This window comes from Somniosus microcephalus, chromosome 14 (assembly GCF_052327205.1).
Source record: "Somniosus microcephalus isolate GS21.2 chromosome 14, FLI_Smic_1.0, whole genome shotgun sequence".
Taxonomy (NCBI): Eukaryota; Metazoa; Chordata; class Chondrichthyes; order Squaliformes; family Somniosidae; genus Somniosus; species Somniosus microcephalus.
Window position 1 is genome coordinate 45,124,121 of NC_141000.1, and position 20,913 is coordinate 45,145,033.

General features: G+C 44.0%; 1 protein-coding gene across 6 annotated transcripts in view; it reads right to left on the bottom strand.

Moving 5' to 3' along the window:
- Positions 1–20,508, bottom strand: part of LOC147107471 (AP-1 complex subunit sigma-2) — a 198,150-nt gene extending 177,642 nt beyond the window's left edge. For 5 of the 6 annotated variants that reach the window (XM_086006531.1, XM_086006528.1, XM_086006529.1 and 2 more), the window contains exons 1-4: positions 20,400–20,508; positions 11,415–11,593; positions 5,140–5,248; positions 3,484–3,621 (exon numbers count right to left, since the gene is read on the bottom strand). In XM_086006531.1, the coding sequence (XP_085862657.1) occupies positions 3,484–3,621; positions 5,140–5,248; positions 11,415–11,593 (426 nt within the window). In that variant the 5' untranslated portion in view covers positions 20,400–20,508. Of the gene's footprint in view, positions 1–1,202; positions 3,190–3,483; positions 3,622–5,139; positions 5,249–11,414; positions 11,594–20,399 lie in introns of those variants that run through there. The other variant, XM_086006532.1, reaches the window with a different exon arrangement.
- Between the last annotated feature and the right edge of the window lie 405 nt (positions 20,509–20,913).

The following is a 20,913-nucleotide window of genomic DNA, read 5'->3' on the forward strand; positions in this document are numbered from 1 at the left end:
TTAGCCACAAGGAGATTTTTGGTAATCCATTTCATTTTCTTTTAGCTGAAGTTTACTATCCAGCAGGAGGGGGCCATTCAGCACAAGCCTGTTCCGCTATTCAATTCGATCATGGCTGATCTATATCTTAACTCCATCGACCCGCCTTAGTTCTATATCCCTTAATACCCTTCCTAACAAAAATCTATCAATCTTAGTTTTGAAATTTTCAATTGACCCCCAGCCTCAACAGCTTTTTGGGGAGAGTTCCAGATTTCCACTACCCTGTGTGTGAAGATTCTTCCTGACATCACCCCTGAACGGCCGAGCTCTAATTTTAAGGTTATCACTCCCCCACCAGAGGAAATCGTTTCTCTCTATCTACCCTAGCAAATCCTTCCATCATCTTAAACACCTCAATCTCTTACAACAACCTACAATTCTGACTCCCAGAGACCAGAGAAAGAAGAACTAAATTTGTTTCTACCATTAGGCACAACTTCTCAAGAAGGGCTATCACTTGGTGAATATAATCTAGACTCATTGACCATGTCTTTAGCCAGCATCTTCATTCTTCTACTGCTGCTTGATATCCATTTCTGCTTTTGTGAAGTATGCGGGCATGTTTACTTTGTTAAAGGCAGGTATAAACGCAAGTGGTTCTTGCTGCTGATTTAGCTTTACCATATCCTTTTAATGTTGTTACAGGTTGGCCTCTGGTCTGAAGTCAAAGACTAGATCATCAAGGCTACTGGCTGACTTTGGATACACGAGTCCAGGAGCAGTTTCCTCTTCAATATTCCCTTATTGTGCATATATGTACTGCCAGTGGCAGGTTAAAGGATTCCCATTCTGATAGTTTTTCAACCCACCTTTGCCACTGTTGTCTCACTGCAGATCATCAAGCAAAGGAGCTTAATGTTTGTAACTCAAAGTGAGAGCAGAACTGGGTGGGCAACATCAGCATCAATCTTTCTCAACAATATTGACTGGAGCTCAGTATTGAATATCTTTGTAAAGCCATTATTCAGTTTCGCCTGTCACTGCCTACCATGATTTCCATGATGTGGAGATGCCGGTGTTGGACTGGGGTGGACAAATGTGAGAAGTCACACAACACCAGGTTATAGTCCAACAGCTTTATTTGAAATCACACGCTTTCGGAGCGCTGCAAAAGCGTGTGATTTCAAATAAACCTGTTGGACTATAATCTGTTGTGTGACTTCTCACATTTTACCATGATGATTTCAGAAAAGGAGAATGACTTGCATTTATATCGTGTTTTTCACCACCTCAGGACATCCCAAAGTGCTTTACAGGTACCTTTGAAGTGTCGTCACTGTAATGCAGGAAATGCCGCAGCCTTAGTGATGTTGATTGAGGGATAAATATTGGTCAGGTCACCGGGGGATAACTCCCATGCTCTTCTTCAAAATAGTGCCATCTGAGAGAGCAGACGTTGGTTTAACGTCTCATTTGAAAGACGGCACCTCCGACAGTTGATTTTATGCTCAAGACCCAGCAGTGGGAGTACAGTATGGAGACTGCATTGTCAACAGAGATAACATTGTCACTATTGATATCCATCAAGTCAATGAAGACAAGTTACGAAGTTGGCAGTTGTCTGAGGGGCCCCTTGTAGATGTTGCAGTTGAAAAGAACACCTATTTATTATGACCTCATGTGTGTGCTGAGGAAGTTGTATATCCACTTCAGCACTTGCTAACAAGAGGCCAGCTTCTTAATGAGGCACCATTGCCAATACCTTGTTAATCGCTTTAAATGTGTTGATGGTAGCTAGACTTCAACAAAATTGCTCCCTATATGGGCTAAGAGAATGTTACAAGGAAGCTAACCTGCTTTGAAGCCAAACTAACAAATAGGTAACAGTTTGTTGTGATTGATGTATTGGAACAGTACTCAATCATGAGTTTCCGTAAGCTTTAGCAGGTTTACTTCTTAGAATATTGGTGTGTAGTTAACAGTCTGACTTTGATCCAGTTGATGACCTGCAAAGCAGCTTGTTCCGTGGATAGAAGTTTACTAACCGGATTTGTATGGAAAGGATTTGCATTTCCTGTATATCGTCTTTCACATCCTCAGGACATCTTAAACCGCTTCACAGGCAATTCAGTACTTTTGAAGAATAGTTGCTGTTGTGATGTGGGGAACAAGGCAGCCAATCACACACAGCAAGGTCCCACAAACAGCAATGAGATACATGACCAGATATGTTTTTATTAAAGTGATGTTGGTTGAGGGATAAATATTGGCAAGGACCCCAGGAAAACTCCTCTGCACTTCTTTGAATAGTCCCATAGAACCTTTACATCCACCAGAGAAGAATGGGGATCCAAGAGATCGATAAGGACAAGAGACAAAGGGCAGGATAAGATAGGATGTGAGCAGCAGAGTTTTGAACAAGTTGGAGTTTATGTAGGGTAGAACCCAGGAGGCAGTAAGAAGATTTGATGAGAAGTCATCAAGCCCAAACCAGTGAATGAAGGTTTCAGTGGGGTAAGGTAATGGCATAAACACAAAATGTTGCAGAGGTAGAATAAATGATGGACAGGATATCTTCTATATGAGGCTTGAAGCTCAACTCGGGGTCAAACAGGACATTGGGATTGTCTGCCTGCTCAGCCTGAACTTGATGGTGCACAATGAGGAATGAGTCCATTCAAGACTAGAGTCCATTTATCTACTGTTTTCATGCAAATACCTCCTGGTAATAATCAGCATTAGTGAGATACTGCACTTCTGAAGAGTCTGCAATATAATTACTCTGAAAAAGGTACACAGTAATGATCAACTTCCAAGTTACTTCACTATCCTATTTGTTCTACAGTACTCTACACGTGGCTCTACGAAGCAACACATTGTTAATAAACTATATCTGTAAAGCATCACAGAAGTGAGTCAAGCATCTGGGTTTCAGCAATGGGACAGTAAAGAAGCACAGAAGTCAGATAAGTAACAAAGAAGGAGCTAAACTAATATGGCTGTTAACAGACCTTATGTCAAACACAAAGGAGAAGCCAAGCTCTCTCAGGGAAAAGACAATATGGAGGAAGACAGACACATGGAGACAAAAGCAAGATACGGAAAAAAAGGTAGACTGGAGAGATTTAAAAACCGTGTTACTGCTTTACTCTCTGAAGACAGAAACAGTCAGATCCGAGGGATCACGGGTGCCTTAAGTGACCACACCTAGGCAAAAGTAGAACAAAACACAAGTGTGGTTTTAATCTAGAAAAAAACATTTAAGACACACACACCTTTACATCTATGCAAACAATTTTAATAAATTCTACTTCTGCCTCCATATTCTGTCATGAGAGACCAACATGCAACTGCAAATTACACATAACATCACAAATACAAATGGAAGGAAAACGCAGAGATCGTGCTTTGCAATCTAAGCAGTTAGGGTTAGTACAGGGATGACAATTCCTTCTGCCAAAACACAGCATGCTAGTGGCAAGCACGCTCCTGAACTCTTACCTCCTGCAGCAAATCTGCTTGTTCGATTGCTTTCAGTACATTCTTCTTTGAAGTCTCCTGCACTTCCCCGCCTAACAGGAACTCATCCAAGATAAAATAAGCTTTCTCAAAGTTAAAGATAATGTCAAGTTCACAGACCTTCAAGAGAGGGGGAAACAAAAAATGGTGATTACACAGCACACTTAGTTTAAATATCACTAAATATTAGCATAGACAATAGTTTAGTAAGTTCAGTAACCACAACTTTTCAGTACATTGTGCCAAATAAGATTCCACAAGACGTGCAGAATTTCCCACCCCAGCCAAGAAAGTGGGTAACTTAATGTCAGCAATAGTAACAAATGTTATGTGCAGTAAGTGGAAGTTATTTGTGTTTGATTACCATACCATTGACAGAAGGTCCAATGAAAATATACAGCGACAAGGAACTTCAGATTCGGAGTTGCGTGCAGCATTTAGTTATACAAGATGCTGAATTGTTATGGTATAGTACACACAATAACATACATTTATTTACATAATGCTCAGATATTGTATGTTATATTTTGACTTATCTCTCTCATCATTCATGTCTCTTTTACCACTCAATACCCATAATCCTACACCTCCAGATTCAGGTCCCAAGATACTCCTAATTTACATTAGACAGATAAGTGTTACATGGCATCACCAAATATTGTTGGCCTTTAAAAATAAAATGGGTTTCAATTCAAAAAAGCCTCTTCTGTAGTATATTGCTTCTTGACTTTTTTTTCCAAATTCAGTTGCATCACATGCTAAAGATCTTAAAGCAATGATAAACCTTTGTTGAATTAAAAAAGGCTTCAGATCTTAAATCTACCAGGGACAGATCACTCGTGTACATAATTCAGGTGGTCAGCTTGAAAATCATGTCCATAAATCCACGTACTCATTACAAACTCTGACCACTACATGTGTGTCCATAGCAAAAGGGGTGGGGAAATCAAATGTCAGGTTTCGTCCTCCTGGCTACTATTTGTTTGTGGCCTCTGCTAGAACGTGTGCGTGGTTATTAGATCACTCCAAATAGTTGGCTACAAATGGAGAACGACTCCTTAGCTAAGTTGCCAGCAGCTGTGGAATCAAACCCCACTGAGCCAACTTCAGAAAAGGAGGGGGGGAGTTGAGGGAACAGCTTTGGAGGAGAACACATTGGGGAATAAGCTGATTATGTGCTGGTTCCTAACTCTGAGAGGGAGTTTTCTTGTTTGAAAAGTTTTCATAACAGAAAGAGTTAAAAATAAGTAAATGACATGATTCAATTTGAAGGAAGAAAGTAAATAGGTAATTAAAATTCACTGTCTCTTTGAAAACCATTAAAGTTGTACATTGCTCTGAATAATTAGCCAATTCTAATTTGGATTAAGTTGGGATTTTGATCAGAACCTTGCTCTGAATGATGAGATTTTCCCTTTGCACAGTTGCCAGGTAATATACATGAGGATAAACTGCACTTAAGCAGCTTACTCACAAGTGGACAAATCTGTACCACTCTGTGCTAAATGCACTGTCTGAAAGGTTACATGACTTCACAACCTATCTTACAGTCACACCTTCCAACTTTAGGTTCAGCCACATTTTCTGCACTTCAGCACTGAGGTTATATGTGCAATGAATCAAAGTTTTTCAACTCACACTTCCAAAATACTTGTCTAGGAGTTCAACGTAACGATGGATAATCTCAAGGGTTATGAGCTCATTGTCCTGGTCCTCAATAGCACAGCAGAAATAAAGACTGGCATACCTACACAAACATAATATTTTAATCACATAAGGTATTCAAACCATTGCAGCCTACCTTAAAAGCAAAACCACAGCATCAGCTTGGAGGACTGAATGAACTTTGTTTACCAAAATACTGTTTTACACCTTCTATAGTATAACCTCAAAATAAATGTAGAATAAAGTCGAATTCCGGTGATACATGCATCCAATATTAATGTGAATTTTTAAACCTTTATTAAAATTTAATTCACAATGAAATTAACAAATTAACAGTGCTAAACTCATTAACTAGTGGGTTTGAATTCTGCCAATGCTATGGAAAAACAAACTTACAGTTACATAACACATTTATATAGCATTTTTCACATCTTCAGGATATCATGAAGCACTCTAAAAGCCGCACTTTATAGTACAGCATGTGACCAAATGGCATTCAACTGAAAGTCACAAGACAACTCCTACATCTAGAGCTGTTCTTTATGTTCACAGCACACACAGAGAAAAACTAAATGTGTAGCTGGTTACTGCACCATCCTGAAATACAGAAGTAACTTTAAAATACCAAGAGTTACAAGGCAATGTCAGGGCTCAAAGAACGCACAAAAAACCTGCTGCAAGAGTAAAATAAAAGATCGGCGGTGAAAAAAATTTTATTTATCCAATTTTCAGCCAGAATGCAAAGCTCAAATCACAAAAAGCCTAAAATCAACAAGGGATCGGAAAATCTCCATCCAACTCATCCCTGACCGTCTGCTATTTTTGTACATTTTATGTAGGAATTATATTTCCTTGTTTCTATAATGAAAAACTGCCTGCCATTACATCGGGACAAGGCGAGTTGGAGCAGGGTAAACATCAAGAGCTGAGCATCTATAATAAAAAGCACACGATTTCAGAGGAATTAGTGCAGTCAGCTGTTTGCAGCAGCTAAGCAGGAGCAGAACTACCTGCACGTACGAAGATGCAGCTCACAGGGATAAGCAGATCAAATGCCTTTTGAAGATTACATAAGATATCAGATCATTGACAGTGATCAGAAAGACAGGTCTGAATGAAAGTGATTTGTTGGTATTTGGAAGGACAGAAGCAACAAGGCCAAAGGTGTCTTCTCATTACATCATCTAGCCCTTTCTTAAACTAATCCAGTATTCTGGTCTGAATCGCACCTCCTGATAATGCTTGCAGCTGTTGCTCACTCCAGATAAAGAAACACTCCCTGGCATTGGTTATTCGATGCTTTTTTGCTCATTTCCCTAGCAAGTCCAGCGAGTCCACACAGACACAAACCCGCCGGTCCACACCAGCACACCAATCACCACACCACCACACCAATCACCACACCACCACACCAATCACCACACCAATCACCACCACACCAATCACCACACCACCACACCAATCACCACACCAATCACCACACCACCACACCAATCACCACACCAATCACCACACCAATCACCACACCAATCACCACACCAATCACACCACTCACCACACCACCACACCAATCACCACACCAATCACCACACCACACCAATCACCACACCACCACACCAATCACCACACCAATCACCACACCACCACACCAATCACCACACACCAATCACCACACCACCACACACCAATCACCACACCACCACACACCAATCACCACACACCAATCACCACACCAATCACCACACCAATCACCACACCAATCACCACACCAATCACCACACCACACCAATCACCACACCACACCAATCACCACACCAATCACCACACCAATCACCACACACCAATCACCACACCACCACACACCAATCACCACACCACCACACACCAATCACCACACACCAATCACCACACACCAATCACCACACACCAATCACCACACACCAATCACCACACACCAATCACCACACACCAATCACCACACACCAATCACCACACACCAATCACCACACACCAATCACCACACACCAATCACCACACACCAATCACCACACACCAATCACCACACACCAATCACCACACCACCACACCAATCACCACACCAATCACCACACCACCACACCAATCACCACACACCAATCACCACTCACCACACCACCACACACCAATCACCACACACCAATCACCACACACCAATCACCACACCAATCACCACACCAATCACCACACCAATCACCACACCAATCACCACACCAATCACCACACCAATCACCACACCAATCACCACACCAATCACCACACCAATCACCACACCAATCACCACACCAATCACCACACACCAATCACCACACCACCACACACCAATCACACCACCACACACCAATCACCACACACCAATCACCACACACCAATCACCACACCAATCACCACACCAATCACCACACCAATCACCACACCAATCACCACACCAATCACCACACCAATCACCACACCAATCACCACACCAATCACCACACCACCACACCAATCACCACACCACCACACACCACACCACCACACACCAATCACCACACACCAATCACCACACACCAATCACCACACACCAATCACCACACACCAATCACCACACACCAATCACCACACCAATCACCACACCAATCACCACACCAATCACCACACCAATCACACCACCAATCACACCACCAATCACACCACCAATCACCACACCAATCACCACACCAATCACCACACCAATCACCACACCAATCACCACACCAATCACCACACCAATCACCACACCAATCACCACACCACACCACCACACCACCACACCAATCACCACACCACCAATCACCACACCAATCACCTGCAACGGCTTCTCTTCCCGCTCCAACATCGTTACCTCTGGTGTCCCCCAAGGATCTATCCTTGGCCCCCTCCTATTTCTCATCTACATGTTGCCCCTTGGCGACATCATCCGAAAACACAGCATCAGTTTCCACATGTACGCTGATGACACCCAGCTCTACCTCACTACCTCTTCTCTCGACCCCTCCACTGTCCCTAAATTGTCAGACTGCTTGTCCGACATCCAGTACTGGATGAGCAGTAATTTCCTCCAACTTGTATTGGGAAGACCGAAGCTATTGTCTTCGGTTCCCCACCACAAACTCCATTCCTCTCCCTAACATCTGCCCAAGGCTAAACCTGATTATTGGCAACCTTGGTGTCATATTTGACTCTGAAATGAGCTTCCGACCACATATCCACGCCATCACTAAGACAGCCTATTTCCAACTCGGTAACATCGCCGGTCTCCGCCCCTGCCTTAACTCATCCGCTGCTGAAATCCTCATCCATGCCTTTGTTACCTCTAGACAAGACTATTCCAATGCTCTCCTGGCTGCTCTCCAACATTCTACCCTCCGTAAACTTGAGGTCAACCAAAACTCTGCTGCCCATGTCCTAACTTGCACCAAGTCCCATTCACCCATCACCCCTGTGCTTGCTGACCTACACAGTTAAGCAACGCCTCGATTTCAAAATTCTCATCCTTGTTTTCAATTCTCTCCATGGCCTCACCCCTCCCTCTCTGTAATCTCCTCCAGCCCCACAACCCTTGCGATGTCTGCACTCCTCAAATTCTGGCCTCTTGAGCTCCCTGATTTTAATCGCTCAACCACTGGTGGCCGTGCCTTCAGCTGCCAACGCCCTAAGCTCTGGAATTCCCTCCCTAAACCTCTCCGCTTCTCTACCGTTCTTTCCTCCTTTAAGACGCTCCATAAAACATACCTCTTTAACCAAGCTTTTGGTCATCTCCCCATATATCTCGTTGGGTGGCTCGGTGTCACATTTTGTTTTATAACGCTCCTTAGGACATTTTACTATGTTAAAGGCACTATATAAATACAACTTCTTGTTGTTATAAGATCCCTCAGACAGCTGATTAAAGCTGCTGTTCCCTGCCTGTGGGGTCCTTCAATTCATTTGAATGGAGGTCCAATGACCAGAAATGGAAGTGACCAAGAGGACCAGAATTGCCAAATAAATGGAAGCAAGTTCAATTATACCATGCAATATTACCAAAGATGTGTTAACCTGCTTATTACCCTATCACGGCATAGCACTATTTCAACCCAAAATTCCTCTTGAAATGTAACTAAGTTGCATTCCTTCAGTCATGTGAATGTCAAGTTATTTACACTTACAACATTTAAACTTATCCACTCAATTAAGCTTGTTAGCTAGAGATTTGTTAGCTAGAGATTTGTTTTATGATTCAACAGTTCACTGACTTTCTTTTCTTCGGATACACCTTGATAAAATCCCCAAGATATCTCCATTCAAGGCTAAAGTTCCTTGGTTGAGGAATGAGTTTGAATGGGGGTCCAATGGACAAAAATGAGCGCAACCCTGTGATCCAGAAATAGTTACAGTATAATTTATCACTAAGGATGCCCATTTAAAAAAGTTTTGTGATTCAATATTTTATTAATCTGAAACACATACTCCTAATTGTCAAGCATGCAACGCAGCAATTTGTAACCATCAAACACCAGGAGATTGAAAGCAAGAAATACACTATTGTTTTAATTAGTAATTTGTTCAGAACTCCAATTTACATGAAAGTTAATTGCTCTTCACGGTGGAAAGACTGCACTTTCCCACCCATTCTCAGCAACTTGTCACCCTTCACAAGGTTCTCTTAGGCAGAGCCACGTTAACTACAGAAAATTGGGGCAAAAATGTTCACAATTTTGCTGCAAGAAATAAGGGAAGTGTTTTAAAACAATATTAATTTGTCAGAGGCCATGTTATGACCTAAGGTGCGCGGCCGCTCACCAGCTGCTGCTGGAAGAGATACCACTCAGCAAATTTAAAGGGCCCGCGCAGGGAAAAAAACATTAGAGGGAACATTGGTTATAATGGTCCTTCACATTTCACCAAAACTTCCTACTTCTAGATGACTTCATTTAAAAAATTTTAGATAGTTTTTGCCACTCCTCCCTTTCACAGGGGCATTCACCTTCTTCCCCCACACACCGCAGCTCCCAACTCCTACACTGCTGTACTGCTCAAGGGTCCAACACTGCTGCAGAGAAGACAAACTCCAGAGATTGCAATAGGTTTGAGACACTGGCCAAAGCAACATCAACTGAGCAGCAGTGGGGGTAGAATTGGGTGGTGGACAAAAAGAATTTTCATCAGTCACGGAGGAGGGTGGAAGGAGAAGAGTGGGTGAGGATTTTACAACAGCTGCTTACATAAAGACAGGCAGCAACACGGTGCAGTGCGAGAAGCTGCTGTCCAATTTACTGCTCGTCTCATCTAGTTCAATAGCCTCACAAAATGACACTTAATTTGACCGGAAGATGTTCATTCATAGTTAACATTTCCGAGATCAAGATTGCCCTAGTGGCAAAATACATTAAGACGGAAATTGGCTTGATTTGATGAATACTGCACATTAAGAAATTTTCTATGGTACCATGTCCCTGAACTTTACTTGGGAATGATGGACAAGAAATACATTTGTTTCCAGATTTTCGAACACTAAGCCTTTGTTCAAGAGCTTTATGAGTCCTGATGCCCTTAACCTAGATGAAGCAGGCACTAAGTTCAATATTACCAGCAGATTGTGTTCATTTTTAAATACACTCTGCTGCTATCCATGATTTAGTTTTTAAACTGCACATCTGTCTTAACAATAAATGAGATGGAGTGAAAGGAGGCATCTATTAGGAATTTTACAGTGGCTCTCGTCTAAATATTCACAATGATCCATGTTATATGTAGAATAGAGTCACCCATCAAGGCTACTGTACACCAAATTTAAACCATTATTCTGGCAGTTAAATATCTCTGGTCTGAGCAGTTATAGATGTGAATCATAGAATGATACAGCACAGGAAGAGGCCATTCAGTCCATCGTGCCAGAGCCGGATGTTTGAAAGAGCTACCCGATTAGCCCCATTCCCCTGCCCTTTCTCCAGAGCACTGCAAATTTTCCCCCTTCAAGTATTTATCCAATTCCCTTTTGAAAAATTATTGAAAGTATATACTTACCATTTTTTAATAAAAAGTAGATATTCTCCATCAAATGTATGGTATTTTTAAATTTACTTCACTTACATTCCTTTTACAGAAGCATAATTTTCTCTTCAATAATTTCAGAGAAGTGAAAAAGCAGCTCATTCCTGCAGTAACAGTACGTACAACCTCGAGCTAAAACTGAATGTTTCAATTCCAACCTTTTGTATACAATCTTCAGGTCTCGCCATTCCAAAAAGCTACACATCTTGGGTTTCCGAGCCAAGACAGTCTGGACCAGCTCCCTTGTAATTTTTTTCTTCTCTTTGTCGGAGAGGGGAACATACCATTTTTGCAGTCGAAGTTTCCCCTGACGACTAAAAAGCAACATAAACTGCATCTGTTAAATGAAAGTTGAAGTGTTAACAGATGGCATTGCATTGAATCTTTTCCTGTACTGAACCTTTCCACTAGAATTAATTACATAGAAGTTAGAGCAGAGGATTTACAGCACAGAAACAGGCCATTTGGCCCAACGGGTGCATGCCGGTGTTGAGTTTCAGCCGTGGCTCAGTGGGTAGCACCCTCGTCTCCGAGTCAGAAGGTTGTGGGTTCACGTCCTACTCCAGAGACTGGAGCACAAAAATCCAGGCCGACAATCCAGTGCAGTGCTGAGGGAGTGCTGCACTGTCAGAGGTGCCGTTCTTCAGATGAGACGTTAAACAGAGGCCCGTCTGCTCGCTCGGATGGGCGTAAAAGATCCCATGGCACTAGCAGGAGTTCTCCCCAGTGTCCTGGCCAGGGCTTATCCCTCAATCAACATCATTAGAACAGATTATCTGGTCATTATCACATTGCTGCGCGCAAATTGGCTGCCGCGTTTCCTAAATTCAACAGTGACTATACTTGAAGTACTTAATTGTCTGTAAAGCACTTTGAACATCCGATGGTAGGGAAAGGCGCTATATAAATGCAAATCTTTCTTTTTTTATGCTCCACAAGGGCCTTCTTCCACCTTACTTCATCTCACCCTCTCAGCATATAATTCTATTCCTTCCTCGTGTTTATCTAGCTTCCCCTTAAAAGGCATCTATCCTATTTGCTTCAGCTGCTTCTTGTGGTAGCATATTCCACATTCTAACCACTGAGTAAATAAGTTTCTCCTCCATTCCTTATTCGATTTATTTGTGACTATCTTGTATTTATGACCCTTAGTCAGTTCTGCTAATTTAGATGCAACAACTAACAAAGCTCCAAAACTAGCTGATCTGTCACAAAGTTTGTTTCCCCATCAATTTTCCCCAATCCTCTCCCGAAGGCAGTAACTCATGTTGGGGTACTGGTAGATGCTCTCTCGTGGTCCAACCTGGTACCCACCCTTCATACGCGAGCATCAACGGTACATGTCAGCCTATTGTTCAACCTGTGGAAGTTGTGGGGGGTGAGGGGCGGCAATAAGAGGATAACAGAGAAAATCTCATCCACAAAAGATGACCCTCTGGCAAAAAGTCACTGGACAAAGAAATCAGTCACAAATACCTGGCTGTTAATGAACTTGCCCTAGGGCAGGGACACAAACCATTTCACATCAAATAATTCAGCACAAACCTCCCTAGTCTGTACAGCCAGTTCCACACAAGACAACAAACCATTTAAAGAAGTGACAAGCTACATGGAAGAGGTTGCTAGCTCAAACAAATACTTGAATAAACCAAGATGTGCAGTCTTCCAACACCAAAGGCAATCCAAAAGAAATACAAGTGCGTTCCTTTCAAAGCAATAGGAATTTCTTGGGGTAAAGAATACAATTAGTAAGGATGTATCCCCGCATCATCCCCAGCAGGTTTTACTTTTTTCAAAGCAGTACACACACACACGAATTTTAATAGATTATATATTTCTTACAGTTCTTTTTTCTCCCCACCCTCTTTTTCCCTTGCCCCTGCACTTGCTTAAAAACTGTTCATCTCTAACATTTTCCAGTTCTGACAAAAGGTCATCAACTTGAAATGTTAACTCTGTTTCTCTCCACAGATGCTGCCTGACCTGCTGAGTATTCTCAACATTTTCTGCTTTTATTTCAGATTTCCAGCATCCGCCTTTAAGGATTAGATGTTTTTTCCAGTTTTTAATTTTTGTTTCGAGGTAACGAGCACAGAATCTGAATGGCAATGCACAAGGCGGCGTGCAGATATCAGTTTAGCCACGCACATGCTCTTTTTAGCATCCTCAAATGAAACACTAGCAAAATACAACCCCAACATTTACATGTCTTGACTGCCATATGTAGCACTTGCCAATTACAAACAAGAAACTCCTTTAACTACATCATTAAAGTGCCAATTTAACATTAGCACATTAAGTTGTTCTTTGATCCTTCAGTCCCCAGCTAGATTTGCACCGTTTACTGAACCAGTTTATAATAAAGTTTCATAGCAATGTTGCAGTACATCTAAAAAATCAAATCAGCAGTTAGTAAATCATTCATTATCAAGTTAATTTTCTACAACCACTATTTTTTTGTTAAAGCCAGCTCTCTCATTGGCATTTCTTATGGTGCGTCGGAGGGTACAGGATTCAGTGCAGCTACAATGCCACCTAAAGGTCACAGCCTGCAAGTAGTGTCACTGGGATTTGTTAAGAGGAAATTCCCATTGTAACTGACTTACATCAGCATTTTCAATGTTAACTGTCAGCATAAAAAGCAGGACCAAAATCTATGACAACAAGCAATGAGGTTTGTAGGCAAGAAATACAAGCACAGGAGAAGCTCGATAAGTACATGAAGGAGAAAGGAATAGATTCTCATCCTTGTTTACAAATCTCTCCATCCAAGCTCAGGATCCTGCCGAGACCCATACACTCCTCTCATGCCATTCTCCTCATCCGTTGTTCCCTCTCTGGCAGCTACTCATTCAGCCACTACATTGCTGCCCTCTAGAATTCTCAATGCATTTTCCTCCATCCTCACTACTTCCATCCCTGCTTTCAAAAACCTCAAATCGCTCACCGTGCAACCGCCTTCATTTCTCCATGCTAACCTCTCTATTCTCCTTTCCTTCTGTTCGCTGTCACCATATCCGCAGCCTCCTCATTATAAAGCAATTTTTGAGGCGTCTCCCTAAAGTGAGGTGTGCTATATAAAGGCAAGTAAATATTGCATCTAAGCTCACAATATTTTATTTTAAATTCTTAAATTTGTCTTAAAACACTGTTGAGACTTTAAATATTTAATCGGGATACAATCTAAATGAATCAGCACACTAGTGAACTACACGAGTTATTTCCGACAACTGAGACCGCCACAAATTATACAAGATTTATTCGCCTTTCATAAAAAGACTTGCATTTATACAGCACCTTCACAACCTCACTTTACAGCTAATTTAGTACTTTTGAAGTGAAGTCACTGTTGTAATGTAGGAAATGCGGCAGCCAATTTGCACACAGCAATGTAATAATGACCAAATAACCTTCTCTTTGGTGTTAGTTGAGGGATATTGTCCAGAACTCCCCTGCTGTTCTTCAAAATAGCGGCATGAGATCTTTTATGCCCACCTGAGAGCAGATGGGACCTTGGTTTAACGGTCTCATCTGAAAGACGACACCTCCAACAGTGCAGAGTGGAGAATCAGCCTGGATTTTGTGCGCAAGTCTCTGGAATGGGACTTGAACCCACAACCAATGTTCCCTCTAAGCTGCGCAGTAATGGGGAAGGTCCCATTCAGGCCGCTCACTGGCTTCTCCATTGTAAATACCGCACATGCGCAGAAATTTAAAGGGACCGCGCACTAAAAGAAACAGGCCGTACAGAACAAAGCGCAGTTTACAGGGGACATTGCCCACAACCTTCTGATTCAGGGCTGAGAGTGACACCACTGAACCATGGCTGACACTATAGCTAAAATAACTAGCATAACACTTCGACTTTGGTACAATGCCCTATTATATGCATTTTCTCCAAGAAACTTCATCCAGCTGTAACTAGCAAAATCTTTGCACACTAAAATACAGGAAACTGTGTGTTATCCGGAGGCTAAATGTCCGGCAAGCTCGAGCCACCGGCAAAAATCAGGAGCCGTTTCGTTAGGTTTTTTTCCTTTTCGTTGCTTTTTTCTCAACAGTCAAGCTCTGCAAGGTCTCGCTGAAGCTGTTGCTAAGCTACAGAGACGCTTGCAAGGTACGGCCAACTGTTTAGAAGCTGTTGCTAAGCAACGGGGTTTGTTGCCAGATACGGAGCTCAAAATCTCCGTATGTTTCAACATTAGCGCTGGTTTGTCCGGCAGCTTTGATGGGACGGCAACAGCTCGGTCCCGTCGGTGCCGGATAGCACAAAGTTTCCTGTAACTAGATTTATGTCACAATTATGAAATTTCATTTTCCAAGTGAATTACATATTACACAGCTTCCAATGCAATATCCTATTAATATATATCAAGTTTTGTTTGATAACGCTCCTGTGAAGCACCTTGGGAGGTTTTACTACATTAAAGGTGCTATAAAAATGCAAGTTGTTGTGTGGTCATATAGCAAGATGTTCAAACAATTTCTAAGGTAAACCGTAATGACTTTTAAAATTACCATGCATAATGCAAAATGGTTTATTTCGACAGTGCGCAAACTCCAGATCACTTCTAAACTTGGGATAATGAGAAAGGGATACTATTTTTAATACAGCAGGTTTTAATTATTCTCTGTTAACTGCAAATAATTGATCAATATAAACATCATGGGCCGTATATTCCGATGCCTACAGGTGTGTGCGGGCTGTGTATACACCTGTAGGGACATTGGTTTTCAGCGCATTTCCAATCTGTCAAGAGCATTCTGAAGGAAGCATGTATGAAGGGAGATTCCCTTCTCCTATTAGCTCCACATGGCCCGCGTGATCCCAGGGACGCTTGCGAACCGCATGTGCCTCTGGGATATGTGGGCCCTGCACATTTCCAGTTTGGAGAGACCCAGGAGCGGAAGTATACACACCTCGGGAACCCTCAGGTAAGTTCGTAGAGTTTTTCCAGATCGGAGGCATCCGCACACAGGAAGCCTCCGATCGGAAAATACGGGCCATTCTTTACATTTTTCTTTCTTGTATTTATATGGCACCTTTCACGAGCTCAGGACACCCCAGAGTGTTTTACAGCCAATTAAGTACTTTTTGAAGTGTAGTAACTGTTGTAATGTAGGAAACATGGCAGCCAATTTGCAAACAGCAAGCTCCCACAAACAGCAATTCAATATTAACCAGAAAATCTGTTTGTAGTGATGTTATTTGAGGGATAAATACTGGCCAGGACACTGGGGAGAACTCCCCTGCTATTAGAACATAAGAAATAGGAACAGGAATAGGCCACTTGGCCCCTCGAGTCTGCTCCGCCATTCAATAAGATCATGGCTGATCTAGGGCTCAAAGCCACTTCCCTGCCCCCTCCCCATAACCCTTCACTCCCTTATCTTGCAAAAAATCTGTATCTCCACCTTAAATGTATTTAATGACGCAGCCTCCCCAGCTCTCTGTGGCAGAGAATTCCACAGATTTACGACCCTCAGAGAAGAAATTCCTCCTCATCTCAATTCTAAAAGGGCGACCCTTTATTCTAAAACTATGCCGAGTTCTAGATTTCCCCACGAGGGGAAATATCCTCTCTGCATCTACCTTGTCGAGCCCCCTCAGTATCTTATATGTTTCAATAAGATCATCTCTCATTCTCCTAAATTCCAATGAATATAGGCCCAACCTTTCCTCATAAGTCAACCCCTTCATCTCTAGAATTAACCTAGTGAATCATCTCTGAACTGCCTCCAGTGCAAGTATATCCTTCCTTAAATAAGGAGACCAAAACTGTACGCAGTACTCGAGGTGTGGTCTCACCAGTACCCTGTACAGTTGTAGCAGGACTTCCCTGCTTTTATACTCCAACCCCCTTGAAATGAAGGCCAACGTTCCATTTGCCTTTTTGATTACTTGCTGTACCCGCATGCTAACTTTTTGTGTTTCATTCACAAGGACCCCCAGGTCCCTCTGAATTGTAGCATTTTGTAATCTCTCTCCATTTAAATATTAATTTGCTTTTTTATTTTAGCTGCCAAAGTGGATAACCTTGCACTTTCCCACATTATACTCCATCTGTCAAATGTTTGCCCACTCACTCAACCTGTCTATATAGACTCTTTGAGGTAGTGCCATGGGATCTTTTACATCCACCTGAGAGCAGAGAGTTTAACGTCTCATCCGAAAGACGGCACCTCTGACAGTACAGCACTCCCTCAGCACTGCACTGGAATGTCAGCCTAGAGTTTTATGCTCAAGTCTCTGGAGTGGGACTTGAACCCACAACCTTCTGACTCAGAGGCAAGAGTGCTACCTAATCAGCTACGGCTGGAGTTCTGAAAGATCGAATGCTGGATCAGGTCACGGGTTTCTACCAGTTTAGTGTCAAAACAATTATTAGAGTCTGCCGACAACACTCGTGCAATCCTGGCCATCATGCCAGCAAGTCACAGCTTTGGGCACAACACAAAACCTTGAACACAAACAGCTAAGGGAGGTGAATAAGGTTCATTAACTGATGGTAAAAATTTCCAGCAACTCTCAATTCTAATCAAAAAAGTCCAGAATGAAATGTTTAACTTTTTTACTAGTTTCTGTTTTTCGAAGACAGAATGCATAAAACTAACAAAATGTTGTTGTTTAAGGTAGTGTGATGCTAACCCAGAGCTCTATGACATTAGACTGAGGCAAGGACAGAGGCCCCCAAAACACTACCGATCCTCTCCCCCGTGAGACTGCAGGGTTGCACACAGACCTCACACTGTCACCAGCCGCTTCCTTACCGGGCAACACCCCCAGCTTGGGCCCTCCTCACCGTGTCCCCCCCGCCAACCACCCTTCCCCTGGACTTCCTCATCGTGTCCCCCCCCACCAAACCCCCCCTCATCGTGTCCCCCCACCAAACCCCCCGCCCCTCCTCACGTCTCCCCCACAACCCCACACTCTTCATCCCCCGGGTTTTCCTTGCCGTGCCTCTCTCTCTCTCTCTGGCTTTTCCTCACCTCTCTCTCTCCCACCGGGTTTTTTCCCTCTTCTCTCTCTCCTCACGTTCTCTCTCTCTCTATTGCTCCCCGGGTTTTCCTCTCTCTTTCCCCCCCTGGGTTTTCCTCATTCTCTCTCTCTCTGGGTTTCCCTCACCCTCTTTCTCTCGGTGTTTTCCTCATCCTCTCTCTAGGTTTTCCTCACCCTCTCTCCCGGGGTTTTCCTCTCTTGCTCGGGGTTTTCCTCACCACAAATCTCTCTCTCTCTCCCTGGGTTTTCCTCACCTCCCTCTCCCCGGGTTTTATCACCTTCTCTCTCTCTCTGGGTTTTCCTCACCCTCTCTCTGGGTTTTCCTCACCCTCTCTCTCTCTCTGGGTTTTCCTCACCCTCTCTCTCTCTCTGGGTTTTCCTCACCCTCTCTCTCTCTCTCTGGGTTTTCCTCACCCTCTCTCTCTCTCTGGGTTTTCCTCACCCTCTCTCTCTCTCTCTGGGTTTTCCTCACCCTCTCTCTCTCTCTCTGGGTTTTCCTCTCTCTCTCTCTCGCTGGGTTTTACTCACCCTCTCTCTCTCTCGCTGGGTTTTCCTCACTCTCTCTCTCTCTCTCTCTCTCTGGGTTTTCCTCACCCTCTCTCTGGGTTTTCCTCACCCTCTCTCTCTCTCGCTGGGTTTTCCTCACCCCCTCTCTCTCTCTCTCTCTCTGGGTTTTCCTCACCCTCTCTCTCTCTCTGGATTTTCCTCACCCTCTCTCTGGGTTTTCCTCACCCTCTCTGGGTTTTCCTCACCCTCTCTGGGTTTTCCTCACCCTCTCTCTCTCTCTGGGTTTTCCTCACCCTCTCTCTCTGGGTTTTCCTCACCCTCTCTCTCTGGGTTTTCCTCACCCTCTCTCTCTGGGTTTTCCTCACCCCCTCTCTCTCTCTCTGGGTTTTCCTCACCCCCTCTCTCTCTCTCTGGGTTTTCCTCACCCCCTCTCTCTCTCTCTGGGTTTTCCTCACCCCCTCTCTCTCTCTCTGGGTTTTCCTCACCCCCTCTCTCTCTCTCTGGGTTTTCCTCACCCCCTCTCTCTCTCTCTCTCTGGGTTTTCCTCACCCCCTCTCTCTCTCTCTGGGTTTTCCTCACTCTCTCTCTCTCTCTGGGTTTTCCTCACCCTCTCTCTCTCTGGGTTTTCCTCACCCTCTCTCTCTGGGTTTTCCTCACCCTCTCTCTCTCTCTCTCTCTGGGTTTTCCTCACCCTCTCTCTCTCTGGGTTTTCCTCACCCTCTCTCACCCTCTCTCTCTCTGGGTTTTCCTCACCCTCTCTCTCTCTCTCTCTCTCTGGGTTTTCCTCACCCTCTCTCTCTCTCTCTGGGTTTTCCTCACCCTCTCTCTCTCTGGGTTTTCCTCACCCTCGCTCTCTCTCTCTGGGTTTTCCTCACCCTCTCTCTCTCTCTCTGGGTTTTCCTCACCCTCTTTCTCTCTCTCTCTGGGTTTTCCTCACCCTCTCTCTCTCTCTCTGGGTTTTCCTCACCCTCTCTCTCTCTGGGATTTCCTCACCCTCTCTCTCTCTCTGGGTTTTCCTCACCCCCTCTCTCTCTGGGTTTTCCTCACCCCCTCTCTCTCTGGGTTTTCCTCACCCCCTCTCTCTCTGGGTTTTCCTCACCCTCTCTCTCTGGGTTTTCCTCACCCTCTCTGGGTTTTCCTCACCCTCTCTCTCTCTCTCTCTCTGGGTTTTCCTCACCCTCTCTCTCTCTCTCTCTCTGGGTTTTCCTCACCCTCTCTCTCTCTCTCTCTCTGGGTTTTCCTCACCCTCTCTCTCTCTCTCTCTCTGGGTTTTCCTCACCCTCTCTCTCTCTCTGGGTTTTCCTCACCCTCTCTCTGGGTTTTCCTCACCCTCTCTCTGGGTTTTCCTCACCCCCTCTCTCTCTGGGTTTTCCTCACCCTCTCTCTCTGGGTTTTCCTCACCCTCTCTGGGTTTTCCTCACCCTCTCTGGGTTTTCCTCACCCTCTCTCTCTGGGTTTTCCTCACTCTCTCTCTCTGGGTTTTCCTCACCCTCTCTCTCTCTCTCTCTGGGTTTTCCTCACCCTCTCTCTCTGGGTTTTCCTCACCCTCTCTCTCTCTGGGTTTTCCTCACCCTCTCTACCTCTCTCTGCGTTTTTCCTCACGCTCTCTCTTTACCTCTCTCTGGGTTTTGCTTACCGTGCCGCTCTCGCTCCTCACTCCGGCTCAAACCCGCCCCCAGCGCCGTGTCCTCACACCTCATTGGAGCAGTGAGCCTGCCCGGCCGGCAGCATTCTGCACTCTGATTAGTTACGCCGGATGCCCATCAATAGCCTGTTGGTTAGAGTCGCCGCGATGCGTTGATGTGATTGGACAGTAAGGCTGTCCATCAGCGGGTCCGTGCTCCCGCCCTCCCTCACAAGGGCCCAGAGCTCAGGCTCAACCATTGGGCCCACTAGGCTGTGTTGCTGTTCACTCACTCTCTCTCAGCCTCATTCATCCTCTCCATTTAAAACTGCACTGAGTGGGATACTACTCAACACCAATCAACGAATGTTTAACTAGAGACGCTGTCCAATGTTTAAATGATCGGTTCAAGCTGAGCTGTCCTACAGACTATCCCAGGGTCCAGAACAAGCTGATCAGAACAACCAAGGTGTACTGACCAGGAAATCCTGCTCATTTTATACAGACTGGTTTCAGTTTCCAGGAT